The sequence below is a fragment of the Notothenia coriiceps genome, unplaced genomic scaffold (genome assembly GCF_000735185.1).
Source record: "Notothenia coriiceps isolate Sejong01 unplaced genomic scaffold, NC01 NC01_scaffold00037244, whole genome shotgun sequence".
NCBI lineage: Eukaryota > Metazoa > Chordata > Actinopteri > Perciformes > Nototheniidae > Notothenia > Notothenia coriiceps.
The window spans coordinates 20,022,319-20,046,574 of record NW_011369945.1 but is presented as its reverse complement, the minus strand read 5'-3'; the positions used below and the strand labels follow the sequence as shown (position 1 = coordinate 20,046,574).

The following is a 24,256-nucleotide window of genomic DNA, read 5'->3' as shown; positions in this document are numbered from 1 at the left end:
AGCCCATACCGCCATTCAAGCCCCCCTATCATGATGAATGAAAACAATCTGCGTGTTGATGGAATGTACTTTCTTTCTATTGACGAACACGTCCTCATCTTTTGATGGCGCAATTATTTTTATGTGCGTCCCGTCAATAGCACCGACCACACCGGGCATACCTGCATTGCCATGAAGTTGGCTTTGATCCTGTGTAGTTGTTGATTGTCCAAAGGAAACCGGATAAACTGTTGGATGATATGTGGTCTAGAGAGCGCGTTGATGGTTTGGTTTATGGCACGGCTGACTGATGGTTGCGATATTCCTAAATCGTCGGCATTGCAAAGTTGCATTTTCCCTGTTGCTAAATATCGTAGTGTTGCCAAACATTTTATTTCCGGACTAATCGGGTTATTCCTGTTAGTCGGGGATGTTATTGCATCCCGCACTAATTCCACAACAAGTTTGATACCCTCACGATTTAGCCTATATCTCTTGATCAATTCACAGTCTTCCATTGTCTCCAAAACATTTCGTCTCTCAGCCATTTTCAGATTCTTTGTGAATAGGTCTTACTGAGTTAGGAGTCCTCTCGAGGACTTTTAAGCTCTCCTAAATTTAGGTGCTACTTTTAGGCCTAAAATACTTTGTGAATTGCTCTTAGTGAATAAAATTAGGAGTCCTACATTTAAGACTGACACGCCCATTATGTTTAGGAGTTTCTCCTAAATTCGCCAGTCTTTTAGCCCTAAGATCCTTTGTGAATACGGCCCCTGGTATCTGAAGTTCTATCTGTGTCAGAGACATTTCCATCTGTGTTTCAGTGCCTTGGTTGCAGACGTAATTGTCTAAATGTTGGCATGGTTTCAGATATTAGCTTAAGTTTTGCTGCTGGTTTAAATACAGATGTTTTTTTTTCCAGTGATCTTCGGACGAAGCTGGCCATAGACTACGGTCCAGACTGGGAGTTCCTGTTTCTGAACAGCCAGTGTTACCAGCTTAACGTTTATGAGTGAGTACTTCTTTATTCATCTTTGCCTCTCAAAACTAACCCTTAAGCTGTCGACATGATGACTTCTCTCTAAGAGGACATGTTATGGTCATTTTCAGGTTGATATTAGTATTTGGTGCCTCTACTGGGACATGTTCAAAAAGGTCTTTATTTTGCTCATACTGCACCTCTTTTCACCATGTCTGTTGTGATTGGTCAAACGCTTAGAGATGTCCCGCCCCTTAGCCAATCGCGTTCAATGTGTTGGAAGCGCGAGTGATTCCGTATCCAATGGAGGTTGTTCAGGCATGGGGGGTGTTTGGGAGTTTCAGAGAAGCATCACAAAGTCTACAGAGGATGTTACTGTGAAAAACTCAATCAAAATCCTTCATAGTAAAGACCCAGCATCTCAGTGTATAATGTGATAGAGATTTAATCACCACAGAGAACTCCTCCTCCTCTGCATCTCCTCTGTGTCCCTGCTGGGGAGAAGCTGCTCTCCTCAGGAGCGCTGCCAGCTGGAGCTCCACAGGCTGTGGGCGGCTGAAGACTGAAGGAAGTTATCTGCAGACACATCTCAGAGAGTTTCCCCGGCCCTCACACAGCAGGGTTTGCTTAGTTTGCCTTTTAGGAGGCAGAATGTTGAAGATGTTAAACCAGATAAATCTTATGCAGGCTCTGTTAGATTACAGTGACACACATTGTGGATGAAATAGATGTTCAAGTGAAAAAAACCTCACAGTTAAAGAGAGGAAAGTCAAGGAAAGCTTAGAGCTACTGCTACGCTAATGCACGTTTAGAGTAAGAATAGAAAATTGAACAGCTACTGAATGATCAAAGAAATCATGTGAACTACTTTGGGTTTATTAATTTTTCTTTCTATAATGAATATGGGCCTCCCTGTGTGGCATTGAGCAGGAGAGCCACAGACATTTCCACATATTGGACTCTTTAAAAACAAATCTACTATTTTTTTTACAGTCCCCCTTTTTTTCTTGTACAAATCAGTAACACAATGAAGCCATTCCCATTCAGTGTTCCCTTTCCATGGAAGCTCTTTCTGGAAGAGGACAGGAGAGGTTTGATCCCCACTTCAACATGGGGGTTGTTCTTCGCAGGCCACCCCAGCATCGCTCACTAAGTCATTATATTAGGATGTTCTTTTGTTCTGCAGCGCTCCAAGGGAGTCCTGAATCTATTTTCCCCCGGCGGGTGTTAGCTGTGCTGTAGCGCCTCTTGTCTTCTCTGGGCATCAGCAGGCGTTCCTTTCCCATGATGCTTTAGGTGCTCTGCCACACAGGCACTCTATTTTAACACTGTAATATCGTAACATGAATACCAGGTATTTTGCACAAACATTTAACAAAATGCGCTTAGCTAATTGAATGAGTGTTTTAAGGATTTTGTCCTAGCGTAAAGACAAAGCTAACCAGGCTAACAGCTGCAGACAGATAGCCTGCACTTCCACATGCACAGAGGAAGTGAAATCTTGTTTGTATGTGGGTTTAAATATATTTGTTTATGTAGAAAGTGTATATCCATGCCTCAGAGCAGGTGTCACACTCACGTTATCAGACACTGTTGGTTAGCTAAAGAAGGAGCATTAGCCTTAGCAAGCTGCTTTAGGACCTACAGGACAATTTGAGGATGTTCTATATTTGTATTATTATCAGCTGGTTATTTAATGTGTTGGTCTTTCTCTTCATACGACCTAGCAGATGTGTCTCAGCCTCAGATAGTTCTTTCTCTTTGTGATAAATCTAATTATCACCTTAGGATATGATAAAGTAGATCCTCCAACACTCTTTCTGTTGGAGCCTCTTTTAACACCTCAGAGGAGGAGAAGTGTAAAATATTATTCTGAGCCAGCGTGCTTCACACTAATGTGGGATCCTTTACATTAAATAGAGATATTATTTATGGCTGTATTAGAATATTTCTCTCATTGTTTTATAATACATATCACTTTGAAATCTTCACATTCAGGCAGCTGAACTCAGTACGTGATTGATGCAGGATTAACTGGAGACTGGTTTTCCCTTCCTTGTTCTATAGGTTTTTTTGCATGTCAATGGTCTGCAAAGGCTAAAATCCCTACGTTCTTTCCAGAGGGAGTTTCTATCCCACACACTAACCCTTGAAACGCCTCCTTTGTTTACTTATGGAACATAGTGACATCACAATGGAACACTTGCGCTTCTATTGGCCAGAACTCAAACACATTGAATGTGACATTTCTAAATGATTGACCAATGACAACAGAACCAGCCAGTTGACCATCAGAGCAGACTGGGCCCTGGTTTGAGACAGAGGGTGAAAAGAGGGACTCTGCAGGACAAAACAAATCTTCTTTTACCGTATCAAATTTTAATAACATAAAAAAACTCGTAATCTAAGTAGATAAATATAAATGTGGTATTTGAATACTTTGCAAGCATATTTTTTTATTTATTATTCTTTTTTGTTTAACATGTATATATTCATATTACTTTATTTGTTATACTGTATGTTCAAATCGTTTTTATAATGGAACTATTTTCTGCTCCTTTTCCACAAAGTATTCTTCTTACTTTCCTTCATGTATGTGTGGAGGAGAAATCGTCAGTAATAATGTTTGGTCTGCTTTCCGCCTCACTGCTCTCCGATGCTCTGAATCTAAATTGGCTTCCAGTTTTCGGTTTTGTTTCCAATACAAATTGATTCTTTGGAGAGGCTGCATTATTCTCTTCTTGGGTAATTTATGAGCACCCCCCGTCCCTCTTTATGTTGTTTCACAGAGGTAATAAGAAATATTTATATATATATAGTATATACATCTCATACTCTGCATACAGCATCTCCAGGCTGAAGTATGATAATCGGTCCGAAACCTCAATCAGACTCAGTGAGAGCTGTTTACTGTGCTTCTCCATGTGGAAAATGAAGGTGGACTGGAGAGTGGCCCACTTTAAATATGTTTACTTTAAACTGGGTGAACTGGAATATCAGGAGAGGTACTGACCACCCCTTCAAATGAGACAAAGTTAATCCAACTTGACACCAATCCTCTGCTAAAGTCAAACTCATCATGGCTGCAGTTTATACTCTTACTGTCGGAGCACTGTATATACCTTGTATATATAAAGCACGGTCCCTGAGGCTTGTTGTTATTATCACTAACATTCGAATAAACCTCTTTATTACTTAATAAAGTACAGTCATAGCAAAACGGTGGTTGCAGAATGTGATGCTTTATAACAGCTGGATCCACACTTGATGTTCCTTTTGTAGATCTGATTCAAGTCTCAGTTTAGTCGGTCTGGCCTCTTTCTTTATTGTCACTTTCAAAAGACAAAGTGTTGCGTTCAGGAGCGGATGGGAGGATCCCAGCTGTCACCGTCTGATCACAGCCTTCTGTAGTTATTATAAAGTTTGATTGGTGACCTTTGCATGGTCCGCCCTCCCTGCACGTCATCATCTGTCACATATTTTATATAATGAAATATATCCAGGGCTGTGATTCATGCAGCCCACTCTCTGCTGCACCCTTTATCCTCCGTCTGTCTTTGTTCCTCTGGATGTTCCTCAGCTCTACATCCCGTCTGTCCGTCTCCTCCTGTCTCTCTGGTCTCTGATCAGAGTGTGTGTGTGTGTGTGTGTGTGTGTGTGTGTGTGTGTGTGTGTGTGTGTGTGTGTGTGTGTGTGTGTGTGTGTGTGTGTGTGTGTGTGTGTGTGTGTGCTCTCTGTCGGGTCCGGTTGCTTTGACGCAGTGTGAAAAGACTGGATCTGATCAGCTTCTGTCACATGTTGACGTATATAATCTGTCCTCACAGTTTTTAACCCAGAGACTCACTTCATGTTTCCTGCTACCGAGGTCACATGAACCTCACTTATAAATATAGATGCTTTCTTTAGTGTGTGTGTGACCATCAGTCAATGTTTCTGGATTCAGAAATGTGTTGCTGAAATTATTTATTTTCACTTTTTATTTTTTAGTATTTACCCAAATAGAGCTTTTTAGAGGTCATTCTTTTACATGTTACCGTTGTTGTTTAAAGGTAAAGTACGTGACATTTCCACATTCAAATGTGCTGGACCTCAATATTAAGTTGAGCTATTTCAAATATAAACGCTGCATATCTTTTGTACGAAAGAGGATTAGGGCCACATGTGACATTTCTTTTCGACACCTGACCAAAAGTGATGCATTTTATTTCCGAGGAGAAAATCTGAATTCTGAGAAAAACATTGGGGCTTATATAAAAAATATTGCGTGGGGCAGCTTTAATATAAACAGCATTACACTTCAATTATGTAGTTAATCAAGATATATACAGTGTGTGACGTTTGAAGACACTATGTGATGTTTCCTCAAACATCTTTTCATTTCTGTGCATTTTCTGTCTAAAATCGTCCAACAGTTTGCTGTTGTTTATCGTCAAAGCCTGAAGCAGCATGAACAGCACCCTGTATTAAAGCTCATGTGTTCCTCTCCTCTGCAGGTACACCTACAATCTGTGCCCGTTCAATCAGGTCACTCAGAAGAGCACCGCGGGGACCGAGGTCTCGTTAGGGTGAGTACCAATCAGCTGCTCCTCAGCAGCTCACCCCACACACAGCAGAGGGAGGTCTTTTGTAAACAGCTCCAGGAACCCAACACGCACCAATCATTTTCTTCTTGATATTAATCAGATACTTGCAGCGCTGGAGAACTCTGACAGCTCTTCAATCATTGTTACAGCGCTCATATGAAGAGTATGTGTGCCATAGATTTTTTTGAAATTGTAATTCAATCATGTGACCCTTAATCAATCGCTAACAAATCTTCGTTAGCGTTTTAATAGCTTCTGATCAATAACAGTTTCATGTATGGCTTATTTTATATATTCTACCTGCTGAGTGAAACTGATTTAACTCAGCCTTCCATTTGTTCTATTGTCACGTCTTTCATCGTGTTAACATCTGTCAGACAGGTCCAGATAAACATGAAACTTATTATACATTTTCGTTTTTTTAACTTTTTATTTGAGGTGATAATTAGGGGATGTCGCCTTTTATTTTAGGTAGCAATTACAGAAACCATTCACATTGAGACCTTTCAGGACCCATTTCTTTATGATTGGCTGCAGAGCGGGCACGGAGGCTATACACAGACAATGTAAAGGCATTAAGACGACAGAAGAAGTGTCAAAACATTTATTCTCTTGTGAGACGTGAAGCCATTAGGCCTGACTCGTCTCCTGCTGGCAGCTGAAGTGACACGTTAAAGATAATTCATCAGCAATTATCTCCTCCTGCTCTCAGATTGTAAATTAATTGGAGTCTAAAGTTGTTTTTGCGTCGCCACCTCCCACACCACCCACTCACTGGAGGAGCGGGAGGAGGAGTAGCAGCATGTTTTTAGCGCAGAAAGAGGAGAACAGCATGCTAGCTTTGAGTCATGTGACCCCACGCTTTGCTGCCTGTCACTCACCGTGTATGGCAAGGCGTGAGGACCAAACAGAACCAGCGTCACACATGTCCCCATCTGAGAGCTGGTCACTCTGTCTGCAACTAAAAACAGCATTTGAATCTTTACTCTTAGTCTCATGAGGAACCCATTCTTATTTGTAAGCTTCTCCGGTTTAGCACTAGTACCAATGTACCAATTTGAAATGCACAGCAACACTGCAGTAATCAGATGGTTTTAGAGCATTTATCCTCTGTTATTGACTGACAGGATATGACAATGGCACAAAATCTCACATGGCGACATTTTTAATAACTCAGTAGTGTCTTGTAGTGTCATGGCCCCTGCTATGATGAGCTACAAAAAGCACCACCACATATCTGCCAGTCAGACTGCATATTAGAGCTGATGTGGACAGTTTATAATAACTGCAGCAACACTGGCAAGAGGGGCAGACAAGTTAACCTTGAGACCCAACTCAATTAACCCGTCAGTGTGCTATTTAGCTAGCAAAGTTTAGCTATTCACATTGAACGTTAGCTATTTAATAGTTCCTCGTCTGAAAAACTGTAATTACCTCATTACAGTTCATTCAAAAGCTTAAACACCGTTTATTTGGCAAGTAAATAACTTGTGACAATATGCAAAGTAATAGCAATAAGGCTTTAACCCAAATGACATGATACGGCAATTCCTAGAGCCGGAGGAGAATAAAATGTGTACGCTTTCCTCGTGAAGTGTTAGAGACACGACTGAACACAACAGAAAATATTGTCGATGTGCTCAGAGATGATTTAATGTAACATGAATCACATGCAGACACCTCGTTGGTATGTTGTGGGTGTAGCAAGCGGGGCGGCACTGTGTCTGTGGAGGTATATATGGAGGGGACTAAAGTTCATTTTTTATCCTGACAGACCATCAGTCAACGGGATGCATCCGTCCTCCTGATATCAATCTGCATGGAGGGAGGTGGGGGGGGGGATTTAAACAGCAGCATTTATCACACCCGCTCCTCCTGCTAAAGGACAGCATGTGCGGAGACTAGAGCAGAAACATTCTTAATACTGACTCGTAGTGTGTTGGTGCGGTATTAATGTTGCTGAATTTTGATTACAACGTCAGTTTGTTAAGTGTGTCAAGGCTCAAAAAAGTTAAAATTGTTCCCTCAGCGTTTCCTGGATGCGTGGTTCTGCAGCATTAAGTTTCCGAATGCTCATATGGAACAATACATCACTTCCTATTGTGGCCACACACAGCCATAAAGATGTCATAAGGCCCAGCAGTCATACTGTATGCTCCCAATTATGTGTAAATGTAGATATTATACGCCTCACATTCACCTCCTGATTCCAGCGTCTCCGTTTCCCATTTAGCTCTCTGCTCGCGCCGCTTCCTGAAATGGCCTCTGCAACAATAGCACGCGCTGCCGTAATGATAATGGAGTGGAGGAAAATGCTTGCATAGCGACAAACACTGTGGCACCACGACAGCGTCGTCCATCTTCATAATGTCCTCCACATGCAGAGCTGCACAAACACACATGTAAATCAGTTCCTGTGCTTATGTTCATATATAACACAGCATTGACTGAGGAAGAAACAGCGCTTACAGAGCATGCATGCATTGATTTCTCTTTGTCACGTGCGTTTCCAACGTGTTTTTGAGCTTATGGTGAATAAGAAGCTTGTAGAGTGCGTCGGCAGCCATTTCTGAGGTTTGTTGATGAGCAAATATTCCTTCAGATACAGTCTGAGATGTAGGTTCTTGTTGTTGTTGTGGTTCAAGGTTTTCATAATTTTCTCCCAATTGTAACTTTTGCCAATCAGGCTGTTTTCAGCTTGGTTTCTTGGTTATTGTTTTCATTTGTCAGCGCGGTAGCAGAGCAACTTGCCGTATTTTCATGACATTTGGTGTACCTACATTACACTGTAAATATAATGAATGACTGAACTATCCACTCCACAGCTGTTGTAAATCATTTTTTAGCTATAAATGATATCAAACCCATACAGTACAAATACATATTATTATTATTATTACATATTTAAGTTGTTGGTTAAAGAAGTAAAAGGCAGTGGTTTTGGCTCTAATAAACATAAAATATATTTGTATTATATTTGGAAATTATTTTTCTCTTCAAAAACTGGCGCTGACAATAATTAATTAATTAATATTCGTATTATGATTTTTTGTTTTTTTCTTTCTTTTAATCCCTGCCTATAACATGGATTTTGTTTCATACTTGGAATAATGTGCAAATGTGAAACCATTTGTTGATACATAATGTCCTTTATTAGTTATTTATTGCATTTCCTACACTGGCTTGACAAATTAGAAAGACGACATCCCATATTAGTTTAACCTCACTGCCTGCTGTTAGCAGCTGTTTATGCTAAGCTTACAGTGTTCACATTAATATTTCCCATGCTCTGCTGCTGGTGAGAGGTTCTTACTGCTGAGGGCTTTTTGTACATGCTGTGGTTGTTAGCAGGAAATGGCCTGAGCTCTAAGTTAATTACTGCCTGTTGACAGACCGTGTTAGGGTGTTGGTAAAATAAAAATGTATCTTAGTTAAATATTGTTTAGAAGATATGTTAGGCTTCAGTTTAAAACATGCTTTGTGGTGCACACAAAGTCTTTCTACCTCACTCTACCCTTGAAATTGAATCGCTGAAAGTCACACACTACTTTTAGACTAAGAGACTGAGGAGCAGGTGGTGAAGGTGAAGGGTCGTCTAATAGCTTTTATTTTTGGGACCTCGGGGAAATCAGGCAGCCACGAGCTTGGGATCAGGGGTCCACATGTGTCTCCACGTAAAGTTCAAGGAGCTCGACCTCCTGCTGTGCAGGGTCAAACTGTTTGTCGTTGTCCCACCCCCACAGAGAGGAGGAGGAGGAAGAGGAGGAGGAGGAGGAGGCGGCAGCATGAGCAAGAACATATCCAGGGATAAAAGTGGCATAATAATTCCTGTAGACAACAAGATTAATGAGACAGACTAAAAAAGGAGGAGGAGAGGAAGGGAAGGAGGAGGAGGAAGAGGAAGAGGAGGAGGAAGGGAAAGAGGAAGCTTCCACAGCTTCATTTTGTCAGTATTCAAAACACATCTCCATGTAACTGCTTCATTCATCAGAGCTAGCCTCGCAACATAACACTAATCAACCTACAATTTACACTGTAGCTATTATTTATGAGACATTTTTATTTTGTATTGTATATAAGCAGTGTTGTCCCCAGTCGTTTTCCCAGAATGCACTGGTGTAGAGAGCTGCAGTGATGGCTGCAGGCTGTCACTCCTCTGAGGGTTTTCTCCAACATCACACACTCTTTTCTGTGCTCTTATGGAAACATGTTCATTTGATCAATAACAGTCCATTCCTCATGAGAGACAGCATAAAGAGAGTAAGAGTTTCTGTTGGTTCCCCTCCCTCCCTCCTCCTTCTGAAGATTAATCACTGTTTCATGTTTAGATAGAAGAAAAGTGCTGTGGCTAATTATCTCGATGGGAGGCCATTTTTTATTTCCCATCAGTCGCAGAGGGATCTGTGAGATTAATACTGTAATAATACTGTAACATGAGCAGATTGCAAATGAGACACTGCAGCAACTTCTCACAAATACCCCTTCAAAAATACTTTCAAGGTATATGCTGCATGTTCACTACACTGTGTGTGATGGCATGTGGAGTATAATATATATATTTACATGTTTATATTTATATAACACCCTCACTAACAGGGGGTAGCCATTAGAGAGTAGGGGGAGGGGCTTTATCTTTTATATTTAACTGAAGGCAGGGCGGCGATAATGACTCTAGTAAGTGTGTTAAAGTGTGTGGTTGTGTGTGTGTGGGGGGGGGGTCTGACACTGTGAACCCCTGATGGCCTTTCTGCTAGGTTGCCGTGGTAACGTGTGGTTGTTAATGAGGCAGTGAGCTGTTAGCTGAATACAGATGTGTGGCAGTGAAATATGAAGTGTTCAACTGCAGTTTGATTTAGCGCCTTGTGAAATGGCCTCACTGTCGTCATTGATTCACACTAATAATGGGCCTATACATGTAAAAAGTGTCCAAAAACATTTGTTTTCATGTGTTTTAAAATCTGAAAAAGATATATAGTCATATATACGAAAACAATATTTCATTCAATAAATTCAATTCAATAAAATGCATCCCTTAACATTTAATATTCAGGGAAACCTATACTAATTATAATAATAACTGTATACATAAGAATGATAATAATAATAATAATAAATACATTATATTTTATTACTTATTCAAGGAAAGAAATATTTGAAAAATATTATAAGATGAATATATTATCTGTCAACATTGAATCTTTAGGGAAAACTATATACAAATACTACAAATAAAGTAAATAATATAATATAACTGAAATAAAAAGAACAAACTAATAGATGCAACGTTTGGCTTTATAAATCTTTCACGGATGCTTTTCATCCATAAAATGTTGAACTTGAGTGTAGACAGTAGAAAGGTTTATTTTGGTATTGAGTACACATGTATGCAAACATCCTTCAATGCATGAATGGTTGCAGGCAGCTTCCTCCTGTGCATGTGAAGTGGAGTCAGCTCTCTAATGTCTACTGAGAAAACACTGAAGGCAAATGTATATTCAGGCCCCGGCCCCACGAGGACGAAAACGGTCGTTTGCGTTACTGTTTAGTGTCATATAGACCGTTCGGCCACACGAGGACGACCGAATATGACAGTAAACAACTGCGGAAACGATAACGGGTCCCAAGGTGGATAGAACGGCCTACGCAACGCTCTGGGTGGTCCAACGGCTCCGTGTGTGATACGATCATTTTCTGATATTGATGACGCAATAGCCCCGCCTCTCCCCACCTCTGCTGCTCACCCCCGCGTCTAAGTAAACTGCACACTGAATTCAGATTATTTATCTTTCTCTCGATATGGACATAAACGCGAGTGAAGTCTAATCTGACAGGACGGAGACACGCAGCTCTGCTCACTTGCAGCTCCTCCCGCTGTGATGCAGCGGTGAACGGAGCAAAACACACACTTCAAGTCAGATCATCACCCTTTGCTATTTTAATTACCTCTCAAACTACCTAAACTAGTTATAAATATGTTTATTTTTACTGTCGGGTCACTCATTACTGGATCAGCTGCTGCATGAGACAGACACTGACGCTGTCAGAGAGGGAGGAAAAAGAGAGGCTCGCTCCGTGTATTTTTTTATTATATTATATAGATTCGTTATTCATTTGTTTTAAAGCTCAATAAATAACAAAGAGGACCTTTGACCGGCACTTTTATTATTTTGTCCAGAAGATTAAAACTTTAATATCCGTTGACTGGCGAAAAACTCTGCCCGGTTTCCTCGGCCCCCACCGCGGAGAATAAACAGAAGGGCAACCATGACAACCATGCTTCTTCGCTGCTTTTGTGGAGGAAGTTATAGCGCCACATACAGGCTCCTGCATATGTACTGCAGCCTCTCCAGCGGTTGGAGCCAGACGGAGCTGTCTCGTGTGGACAGACACTATCCGGTGAACATTGCGTGTGGACGGAAGCTTTTTTGCGTTTGCGTTAATCCGATGCGTTTAGCCGTATGCGTCCTCGTGGGGCCGGGGCTTCAGTGTTCTTCTGGCCATGCCTGCATTGTGTTCTCAGCTTCATGCGATTCAGTGAAGCCCCCCCCCAGTACCTGCTGGAGTTAAAAAGAGAGTGTATAATGATAATAGCTTCTGAGAGGTTGATTTGTATGTATATACGAGGAGGGGGGTGAGATTATCTGTGGATCGTGGGGATTTATAACTCGGATTAATGCTGTGATTGAGTTTAAAACAGAATCACTGGCATCACTTAAAAGAAATAAAAGCGGCTTAAATCAGCCGCAGCCTTCATCATGAGAAGCTAATCTGCTTTCTAATGCTAATTAATCACAATAAGCATCAGATTATAGAAATGAGTTCAACAATACAAGATATTGTATTTGAGCAATATCATCATAACACCCCAAAAAAGTATTTTATGTGTTCAAAATATAGCATGACTCTTTGTTTAGTGTGCATGTGATGGTCTGCAGCTAATTTAATCACAACTCTATTTCTGTGTCAATAGAAATCTTACAGAGTAATTCAGAAAATATTTAATTAGATTGGCTCTGTAATGTGTGCAGTCACTATTTCACCCACAATGCAATGCAAATGCTTGGATAACAGCAGGTCTATCTGTGATGGAAGGCCAGACAGATTACATTATGAGCCAGATATCTGCAGGTTTAAAGCCTTTAAAAGGAGCATCCATCATTAGTCATTACAGGAAGTCTGCATGTGGTGAGAAATGGATAAGATAAGATGCACTTTACCTGCCTCCCAGACCAAACTAATAGAATCTGGGTCAAATGAGAACAGAATCTGTCACCTGGATGTTAGACTAAGAGAATGCATTAAGGCAACCATAACTACACCTTTGAGAGACAAATGGGGAGATGTTTTTGTGCAAGTTACTTTAAAATGTAGTTTACTTTTTGTGATTTGACATGAGAGCAACACATTGACTGTCATGTGACTTGGCAGTAAATGTAGATTCTGAGGTTTTCACTTATCGCATCATAATAATTAATGTATACATTTGATCTATAAGGAGCCCAATTACGATGGCCAGTCAAGTAAACTGATGTGATTAGAGATTGATGACTGGCTGTCGTTACATTAAAAGCTATAGACTGGTGGATCGATGTCCAGTGGCAGGCTAACACTTAAACTGGTATTTCCTTGGCTTGTTAGTGTTTTATATTGCAATGCAGCCTCTACATTCACTGCTTTTACTTTTATCATTACTAATGTTTACTTTGATATAGCCTCATAAGCATCATTAGCTGTGAGGAAGTGTTTAGCACAGACGTACATGTATTGACTGATCGAGTCTCTTTAGTTACCGTCTCGCCCTATCTCTGTAGAGGCCTGATGCTACTGAGGAAGGAAATCGCAGCTTTTGAACTTTTTGTAGTTTGACGTACAATACACGACACAGAAGCTTTTAGGCATGATGATATTCTATTTTCAGCTTGGTGCCGATTCTCAGTTTTCACCGGAAAGTTGGGCGGGGCCGTCACTTTGTGCTCGCATCTAAAGTGCAGCTGAGCATCACGTACCTTCGAGCCAAACTGAGATAAACTGCATGAAAAAAGAACTAATCATGGAGCCAGGGGGCTGTTTTCTGCACATTTAGGTTCTGCTATAGACACAGGATCAAAGCAACATATCATAGTGTTAATGCATGAAATAGGGCATTAAGGATGCTTTTCAGAGTTGTAAATAAGGACCTGTGCACAAGTCTGTTGAGGGCTGTATCACATATTTAGTGCAGGAAGGTGATGCACAGGGGATCAATTGTCAACTCCTGCAGCTCTGACAGGAATCCATCGAGGGATTTCTGCCACTAACAAAGTGCTAAAACCCAATCACAGCAGCAAGGAGAAGGAGCACCTCGCTGAAATCAGAGTGGATTTTAAAAAAAAAGGGGAAATAAATGTTATGTTTGTTGGTATTTCTCTTCCCTCCGCCTTTATTCTCCCTATGTTTTGCACCATTCATAACTTATTTTCTAAAGTCACCATATCAGCAGCAATATCAAATATACGACTGCTGAGATGTATTTAAATCCCCCCAAAAATATCATATATTGACACTGAAATCAAAGATCTGTAATCTCTCAAGGAAAAGTTTGTGCACCCGAGACAGTTCTTAGAACAGTACATTTGATTATTAGCATTTTTGCAAAAGCATTTACAGAGTTTTGGCAAACCATTTGGAAAAGGCTTCAGATCCCGTGCTTGCTCAAAGTGAAAATATTGATTGTATTATTTCTCCTCCGGTGCAGACAGTTGTGAGTCTATGTAGGGCAGGACATCAGTAAAATCTCCAATCGACCACATGCAGAACGATTTCCCCTCAAACAGGATTACACTGTTTTACTGAATCAGTCGTGAGCAGCAGCACGTCTGAGAAGCTGCTAAAGTTCAACTGAAGTTATGTGGAGAAAGCTTGGTCACATGGCATCTGTCAGACCAAACTGTAGATATATAACTGTAGAGGAGCTGACAGAATATAGCGTCCGGACACAGCGCTGGCACTCTGCTCTGTCTCTCTGGGAAATGTTTAGTGAGAGCGTAATGAGCTGCAGATCGGCCTCTGTGGCTCGGCTTCACTTGCCTTCCCTCGTGTGGTGCTGCACACACATTAACTCTGACTAATTAATAATTCCCTTCCATTGTTGAGCATGTTGCCAGGCTGGACGCGCTGCCAGGTCTTTGTGTTTTTTTTAATAACCAAAAAAACTTTTTCTGTGCTCAGCTGCTGATAAAATACTTTGTTTCCACTTCATGAAAATAGAGCCTGACCCTGTGTTCCTGCTGTGTGTCTCTCAGGAGGTGGGGGATGTGGGCGGGGACTCCGAAGAACCCGTACAGTCAGATGGTGTATGAGAACGGAGAACCCTGCTGGCAAGGAGGCTCCCGCAGTACTACAGTAAGCGCTGCACACACACTCGGGGATAAACAAAGTAAGAGATACACAAGTGGAACATACACACTGACTGACAGATGGAAACAAAGTCCTTCATCAGAGCTCAATAAATATGTGCTGCAGACCTCATTAGGATTTAAACTCATTATGGTTAATATGAGAATATTTTCTAAAGGAAACACTGCTGTTACATGGACAATATTTAAAAAACAGATACAAAAAAAACACCCTAAAGTAATGGTTTTGATCGCTTAGCAAAATGCTTGATTGACACGCCTTGAGTTTTTAGTGCAATGTTATAAATGCGGCATGTGAACGGACTCTTACCGAACATTACACACTTGTCATAGGAGAACTTGTACTGCCATTTAGAGATGTATTAACAGGCTTGTTGTATGGATCCAGTTTGACCATTATCAGTGACATAGTGTGTACTTCTCACTCTGCAGGGCTAAAGTCCTCCCTTTTTTCAGTCAGTGTAGCTTCTTTGAATATGTCCTAAAAATGCATCTTGTGATCTCCCCCTAGCCTTAAATCAACATCATTTCAACCATGTCTCATGGTCCAAACATTATTTCACTTTTAAGAGACTGATATGAGTATGTTTTCTTAAGAAAATAATCACCCTGTAGCTATGCTTAAGGGAAAACTTAAAGCGGCCTTTTTCAGTTTTGGTGGTGTTCCCTTCCCTGGAGTGTGTTGAATAGGTTTTTGTGAAGGCTAGAGCTAGAATCCAGAGGGGTTTTCGCCTCTTTTCCACTGCGGTACATGCAGAGAGTTTATAACAACTTGGGCCTGGACAAAGAAACCTTACTGGGTATAAATCAATGACAAGTCTTTATGTACACTCCTCCCTTTTCAGATATATGTGGGGTGGACAGAGACAGATCAGCTGTGTGTTTTCCACATGTGGATTTGTTCCCACTCAGCATCCTGGCAGTGAGATGTTGTGTTCAGGGCCCGGTGATGGGAGCTGACATCTCAGTCCTCATTGGTTTAATGCTGCTCCACTTGCTCTCTCTACTTCTGTTCTTTATTTCTCCGGTATTGCCTCCTCTTACAGACACTTTTATGAGACCCATTTACATTTTGTGTCAGAATTGTATCAATGTAATCATCTTATTTCCTGTGCCTGGCCCCCTCTGCACAAATCACAGTCTAATAAATGTCGTTTGCAAATATATGTACTCTTGCCATCCTGGGCCCCCTTTGAAAAGACTCAAATGAATTCCTTTGATACGACCTCCTCACCGAGAGCAGGCGGCATAAATGAAGTCTCGTCAGAAGTCGGCGCTCATTATATTTGAGAAGCTGAACTCGTCTCTGGGTAGTGCCGCGGTGAGCGCTCTCCTCTCTTTACTCTCCGGCTGTGGGACCGCTGAGGTACTGTTTCACTGAGGTAATCCAAATTAAAGTAGCATGCAGCAAAGAGTCTGTAGGGAGGGGGAAGTGAACTGCTTCACTTATTAATTAAATTCAAAGTGCTGGGCTACGAGCTGCACTTATTGTAGCTACAGATATAAACCAACCAACAGTTTCCAAAATATAGGTCAGATTTTTGTTTGCCAAAAGAAACTTAGACCATGATATAGAGATGGCAAGAAACATGCATCACCATGTCGGTGAACAGTATCCCACTTATTACACGGCTAAACACTCTTACTTCCTGTCTATCTCCTTCTGCTCTTCCCTCCAGTGTTTACTTCCTGTCTGTGTTCTTTTGCTGTTCCCTTTAGTGTTGACTTCCTGTCTGTGTTCTTTTGCTGTTCCCTTTAGTGTTGACTTCCTGTCTGTCTTATTTTGCTTTTCCCTTTATTGTTGATTTCCTGTCTGTCTTCTTTTGCTTGTTCCCTTTAGTGTTGACTTCCTGTCTGTCTTCTTTTGCTTTTCCCTTTAGTGTTGACTTCCTGTCTGTCTTCTTCTGTTGATTTCTCTGACATTTACCTCTTTCCCTCTTTTGCAATATTTTTCTTTCTTGCTCTGAACCAGCTGCAGTGTGATCTGAAACTCAGAGAGCTAGTCTCTTCTTCTCCATCAGCAGATGAACCCGGCTCCTCTCCTTCACCTCCTCACCGTTCCTCCTCTCTGCTTTCTAGGTCACACTGACATGCGGCACAGAGACAGCGCTGTGCGGGGTGAAGGAGCCTAGCAAATGCCAGTACATCATAGACTTCCAGACTCCTGTGGCCTGTCAGCCGGTGCTGAAGCAGCGGGGCGTCCACAGTGAACTGTGACCCTCGGCCTGCATGGATGTAGCCCCCCCCCCGGCTAGCCCACCGTGACAGTCCAGGGTCCCCGCTGACATCAGTGCTGTCAGAAAATGTATTCTTCCAACAAGCTCGCTGTAGTTAGAATATGATGATCAGGTTTCATTCATTGTTACAGCTTTACATTGTATTAGAATAGAGCATTTATTAATTAAAAACAGTAAAATCCTCCTGTGGGTTGACAATTACAAGATTACAATGTAAATAATTACATAAATGATGTGAAGCTACATTTATTGCAAGGCCCAATTACATTGCCACCAATAACCATTTGATGTATTCCCTCCCCTTTCCCCACTTCCTGTTCAAAATTAGATGTCTTAACTGCTCTTCCGGTTTAGCAGCATTGTAAAAAATGAATTTAAGTTGAGATAATTTACAGCTACACTGCGGTGATCGGATGGTTTTACAGCATCAATCCTCTGTTAGTGACTGTCAGATGACATACGGAAATGGCCCCAAATGGTATACAATTTGAATAACTCTTTAGTGTCTATGGTACCAAAGCATATCTGCCGGCCAGACTGCATACTGAAGCTGATGTGGACAGAAGGGTAGAAAAAGGTTCACAGTGTTGACATTTAAAGAAACAAGATAACTTTTTAGCGAGCGTGAACGTTAGGTGTTTTGCTAGAAACCGCACTCTGTCTATGAGAGAGTAAAAATCCCCTTCTAGTTACCTACCTACTTTTAGCTATCTAGCGAGCTTTTGCTAAATTGGTGGCTCTCCTAATTGAAATGGGAATTTTTATTCAACATCCCATGGTTAAACTTACAGTACGGACCTGTGTCTACCTTTCAGGCAGTGAGAATAATTATATATAAAAACATTGTTGACGTTTTCTTTTTAAGAACCAAACAAAGCTTGCTGTAAATTCTCAATTATGTTTTTTGCATAACGTAATCACATATTGCTAATCAAAATAGTTAGTGTCTCGTCTGAAAAACGGTTATAACTTAGTAACAGTTGATTCAAAAGCTGCTATTAGCAATTAAGCTTTAACTGGAAGTAACCATACATTATATCGGTTCAATTCTGTCAAGTTAAAATGGCAGGTTAAATAAAACCAGCAATAATCTTAGGGACATATTCCGACCATCAGGAAAAAAGCAATACATATCTTCTCATAAAATTCACTCCCTGCATGGAGATTTATTTTTCTGGGGGATTATACCAAAAGACAGAATTGAGGTGATCCATAATCTGCAGCCTTCACATTATGCAACAAAAATGTTCTTTAATAATGATACAAAAAGCAAAACCCCTGCCTATTGCCACTTTAACGCTAAAAGGAGAAATTGTGTGTGATATTAAATATTTGTCCAATTGTCCCATGAAAAATCAAACCAGCAATGAATAGATGCTCTCTTTAGCTTAGCATAGAGCCATGCTGTTGCACACGTTGTTTTTCATGATGCACATGAGCGGGTTATTTTAGCATCTACAAAATGTTTTCACCAAATGTGTATTAATCTGTAGATGAAAGTAGTCTTCAACAAATGCACTATACTAGCAAATGCCAGTTGGTGTTACTAAAAACTGCAGCTGTAAGTAAGCCTCTTTTCAAAATATAACTTCATATTTTCAACTGTTTTTTACAGATTAACATCATCAGAAATAACAAATTATATCTCTTAGAGAAGTTAAATAGTATTGAGAGAACCAAAACAATTTGTTGGCTTTGCTTGTTGACATGGGAACAATACAAAAAGAGGTGCACCAGACCTTATCCATTCACAGCACCAATGTAACTGCTGTATTAAATAACTGCTCATCATAAGCACAAATAAAGTACTTCATATTTTGGTATAATCATACTTGATTCTTGTCCTAATTGAACAGATTGCGTAGCATAGGCTCATTTAGGATCAGACTGCCTCCTATATTACTTTATTCATAGCTGCATCACTGTTAGCTCTGCTATAGCCTGAGCTAATTCTCCTGATGGGAAAGTTGCTGCGCGTCGGCCACCGTAGAAATCCCCTTCTATGAAGGTGTATGAAAGTAAATATTTTTCATCTAATTTGAAATTAAAAAGACATTGAATTTGATATATCAGATTTTTGGCCTCCGAATTGTATTGCTTGAATATTCAATGACCTATTTTCACTTCACACTAATTCAGAAAAAAATCCATAGTATTCAAGCTGCTCAAATTAGACTGTGCACAACCATGTATACAATTCAGATTAAACATCGAGGAACCCAAGGAAAAGCAATTGATTTGTAGATCAAGTCAAACCAAAAGCCGGCCAAATCTAGCTCGGTTTTTCGCTCTGTCTGTCACGGCTTCCGGTAAAGTTTCAGCGTAGATTTTGCCCCCAAAAAATTGTCAGCGAGCAGGTTCCATGTTTTAAGCTGACCGTGACAGTGTGCAGTGATTTGGCTGGATGTTGGTTTGACTTGATTTACAATCGATAGTTTATCTTTGGAGACCCGGTTTTTAATCTAAATTGTGTTGCAACTAAAAAGTCAAATTATTATATACGTATAGCTTTTAAGTAGAACTTCCAACAAAATCTAGGAGTTAGTTTATCAGAAAAGAAAAGCAGTGAGTTGTGGGGAGGATTCAGGAGGGGAAAACCCACCTCCTTCCAGCACATTAGCACATGAAGGAGCAGGGATGGAAAGTCTTCCAGTTGAGCGTGGGTGTATTTGTGTGTTGACTCCAAATTTCTAAAAGGGCCCAGAGGCTTTAAGTTGCATTAAATCTCCACTTTGTAGAAACTCGTTCAAAGTACCTGTTCTGTGGAGTGGGAGAAAGCGCCTGCCTTACTGGTGACTGCCTGGTTGAATGACGCCCACCAAAACACACTATTGTTTTTCAGCTCCTTCCTTTGAAGGGAGGCCAGTCACATCCTCAGGGCTGAGAGGGAAAAAGGACACTCGAGTAGAGTCACATGCATCTCCCTGTCGTCCACAGTTACTCCAGTTCAGTCACGATACTGATGCTTGACACTCAGCTTGTAGCCTACATCTTTTTTGTCACACAACACCATTTAAATACATGAGTGAGAAATCAGTACATACAGTATGTACCGTTTCAGGCCTCAGTTGTTATGCTATGTGTAGAACGGATTGTAAATGTTGTTCCTAAATATATTTCAGGCTATCATTTAATTGTATTTGCAGGTTTTTTTTTTCGTATTTTTGACAAGCTACACTATGCTGTTTTTTGGGCATATTTTACACATAGTATACTATGTTGTTTTTTGCATATTTTCGATGTACTAGTGTGCTGTTTTTTTGGGAAGATTCAACATAGTGTGTCGTTATTTTGCACATTTTCGACATACTATACTATGCCGTGTTTCAGAAAATATCGACATACTACTATGTCGTTTTCTTGCATGTGTGGGGGAAACTTCTGAAGCAATTGGAAACAGGACTCAGAGAGACACGAGGAGAGCTGGAGCTTTGATGGCAAACACTGATGGTTTATTTGGAGTTACAAGACAGGTGGTATGTCACGAGTTGACACAGCGGTTGCCAAACCAATTCTCAAGAACTCTTCTGCAGCTCGAGGTTTTAACTAGTTCGGAGTGTAATAATCAACATTCTTTATCAGTGGGCCTAAACATTATGGACCCTGAATCTAACTAGAGCTCTCGGCCATAGAAAAGAATGTGCGCCAGGGAACCTACGTCCCTGAACAGTAAACCACCTCATGGCGGCTTGTGCTCTGTCATAGACTGGCAACAACAATGCGTCCAAGCTGCTCCTCCTTAAAGGGGACCTATCATGCAAAATGCACGTTTGTACGTCTTTTATTCATGAATATGTGTCCCCGGTGTGTCAGGGAACTCACCAAGTATCAGAAAACACAACCTCTTTTTTTTTTCGCCGGTCAACATGTCCGTTAAAGTTTAAATCTTCCGGACAAAATTAGAAAAGTGCCGGTCAAAGGTCTTCTTTGTTATTTATTGAGCTTTAAAACAAATGAATAATGACTTTATATAATCATATCAGAATAAAACACGGAGGACGGAGATCTCTTTTTCTCCCCCTCTTCTGACAACCCAGCAGCTGATCTCAAAGCACGCTCCCCTCTCCTGCAGGGGGGGGGTGGTCAGCTGCAGCTCACAGAATCAGCCCCTGCAAAAACAGGCCTGGAAAGAGCAAATAGAGCGAAATGAGGCATGGCTAAAATGCAGGATCTGTTTGGTATTTTGAAAAAAAATACCTTTATATAGGTATGGCCCTACAATATATTGTTCAAATATAGCATGATAGGTCCACTTTAAGAGAGATAGCAATACCCAAGGCTGTAGAACTATGCCATGGGAAAAGAGACAGTAAAGAGAGAAAACAATGAACTGGGTCAAAGGTTGAATACCTAAGCAAATTATTCCCTAACAACTATAAAAAAAATAAGGGGACCCTTATATAAAAAATTACATTTTTACATACTATATGGGGGGACCCTTATCAAAAGGTTACATTTCATCTAAGGGGACACCTTTTTCATAACATTTACATTTGTATATAAGGGGAGACCCTTATCAAAAAAGTTACATTTGTATATAAGGGGGGACGCTTATCAAAACATTTACATGTGTTACAAGGGGGGACCCTTATCAAAACATTTGCCCAATGTGTTGTATGTCATGTGCTTGCATATATATATTATTCACCGCCCGCTGTGAATATTGGGTTTTTCCATAATGGGTATGAAGGGAGGGGGGACCCTTGTAAATAAACATAAAAGGACCCCTTGTAAATGTAAAACATTTACATTTTACATAAGGAGGGACACTTATAAAAAAAGTTACATTTAATATATAACCCTTATCAAAACATAAGGGGGGACCCTTATCAAAAAAGTTACATTTTACATAAGGGGGGACCCTTATCAAAAAAGTTACATTAGTTTATAAGGGGGGACTCTTATCAAAACATTACATTTTACATAACCCCCTTGTGTTTTTCCATAATGAGCATGAAGGGAGGGGGGACCCTTATACATAAAGAAAAAAGGACCCCTTGTAAATGTTAAACATTTACATTTTACATAAGTAGGGACCGTTATCAAAAAAGTTACATTAGTATATAAGGGGGGACCGTTATCAAAAAAGTTACATTTCATAATGACATACTATACTACGCCTGGTTTCTACACACCATACCATGCCTTATTTCGAAATAAAATACCATGTTTTGTTTTGCATTTTTTGGACATACTATTCGACTTTTTTGTAATTTCTTTCTACATACTATATTAAGTCTTTTCCGTCATTTTTTTCTACACACCATATAGAAACGGCTTATTTCGACATAAAGTACAATGTTTGTTTTTTGCATTTTTTTGACATGCTATACTGACTTTTTTGTCATTTTTAACGACATGGTTTCTACACACCATACAGTGCCTTATTTCAACATAAAATACCATGGTTTTTTTGTTGCATTTTTTCTAAATGTAAAAAAACATTTTTCTGTCATTTTAGAAAAAGTTACATTTTATATGAGAGGGGACCCTTATCAAAACAATTACATTTTATATAAGGGTATGTAAGGCTATGTAGTTTTTTCAGAAAATTCGAATTTTTGGATAAACATTTCCAGTTGTTACCTCATAAGACTTGTAAACAATGCTTAACCATCCTATTGTCTTCGTTTTCCCCCCCTTACTTTGGTGTTCGCGGTCAAATTTGACCGGTCCTGTTTTAACTGCTATTACATTAACACAAAAACCATTAATCATCAGCAAATTTAATTTAACACCCTTTCAAACTGTACATATTGTATCAGACTACTGGTATACATGAACAACTGCAGTAAATATACAAATAATAGACACTGAACCATACAGTGGGAGGTTCAGTGTCTGAACTGAACATGTGCCAGGTGTGATCCATGTGGGGGATGGGCACATAAGGAGGGGGGGGGGGACACATCTAGAGTATATCCCCCCATGTGTGTGTGGGTTTTATCTGATCCGGATGGTTAATAATTCCTTTTCTTTATGGTCATTTTTGATCGGGAACACCATGGGTGGATTTAGTCCACAGTTGAATAAATCATCCACAATTCTATGAGAGTGATGATCAGCAGTTTGATATGTTCAAATGTCTACTGTGAAGGATATCATAAAGCCTTAATGCAATTGAATCTAAAACAAAAAAGTTATGATTGATGAAAGTAGTAAATTGGTCAGATTTGAGCCGAAGACAACAGGAGGGTCTTCAGGTCAAATCTGACCTGACAAATCTGATCTGATTTTTCTGACTTTCATCAATGAAGTGAAGATGAAGGAGAGAGTTAGAGGTGCAGATAAACAAAGACAGGAGGAGGAGAGTTTTACAGATAAACAGAAACAGAATTGACAGCCTGGGAGGAAGCTTAAGGGAATGCTTTGAGAGGAGGAGAGTCTGTGCAGAAAACAGCAGTGGGTGGAGCAGACAGGGAGATGTGAAGCTGAGAGGAGGAGGGAGGGCAGAGGGAGGTGTACTTGTGGCAGTGGAGGGTAAATGTTTCTGTTTGTGCTCTCACTTCCCCTGTGGAGTGCATGAGTGTAAGCGTGTCGCGGTGGGAGGCTGGGAGTCCGAGCTGTGATAGCATGTGGTTACCAGAGGCCTCCCGCAGTCTGCTCTCCCACTTCAGACCGGGAGGTAACACACAGCACACAGGCTGTTTTCAATGAAGGAAACTTGCTGCCAAACAGGTAAATCATATCAGATTCAATGTCAGTCTGTAGCTGCTAACGAACACTCCGATATTCAAGGGAAATAGCTTAAAGTAATAAAATCATCTTGGTTTCAAATGTCAAGAAGGACAGCACATGTCAAAAGAGACAGAAACCAAGACATGTTAGCAGCTGCTGCATAAAAGCTAACAAAAACATACATTTCTAACAGTTTGTTGAAAGTCAAGGACTGGTCCAAGCTCACAGTTTACTGTAGTGATATACAAACTGTTCAGGTAATAAAGAATTTAAAAGTTTTCATTACTTTCATTCTTTTGTTAATCTTGTCATCAGGGAACTTTAAAGGTGGTGTTGCTTTCCCTGTAGTGTGTTAACAAGGATGTTAATGGACTGCAAAGGCTAAAGTCCAAAGTGAGTTTCTCT

General features: G+C 40.4%; 1 protein-coding gene across 1 annotated transcript in view; it reads left to right on the top strand.

Moving 5' to 3' along the window:
* Positions 1–19,004, top strand: part of LOC104965394 (RNA binding protein fox-1 homolog 1-like) — a 132,814-nt gene extending 113,810 nt beyond the window's left edge. Inside the window, exons 12-15 of the mRNA XM_010794349.1 lie at positions 902–991; positions 5,452–5,523; positions 14,823–14,922; positions 17,016–19,004. Of these exons, the coding sequence (XP_010792651.1) occupies positions 902–991; positions 5,452–5,523; positions 14,823–14,922; positions 17,016–17,153 (400 nt within the window). The 3' untranslated portion in view covers positions 17,154–19,004. The remainder of the gene's footprint in view (positions 1–901; positions 992–5,451; positions 5,524–14,822; positions 14,923–17,015) is intronic.
* The last annotated feature ends 5,252 nt before the right edge of the window (positions 19,005–24,256 follow it).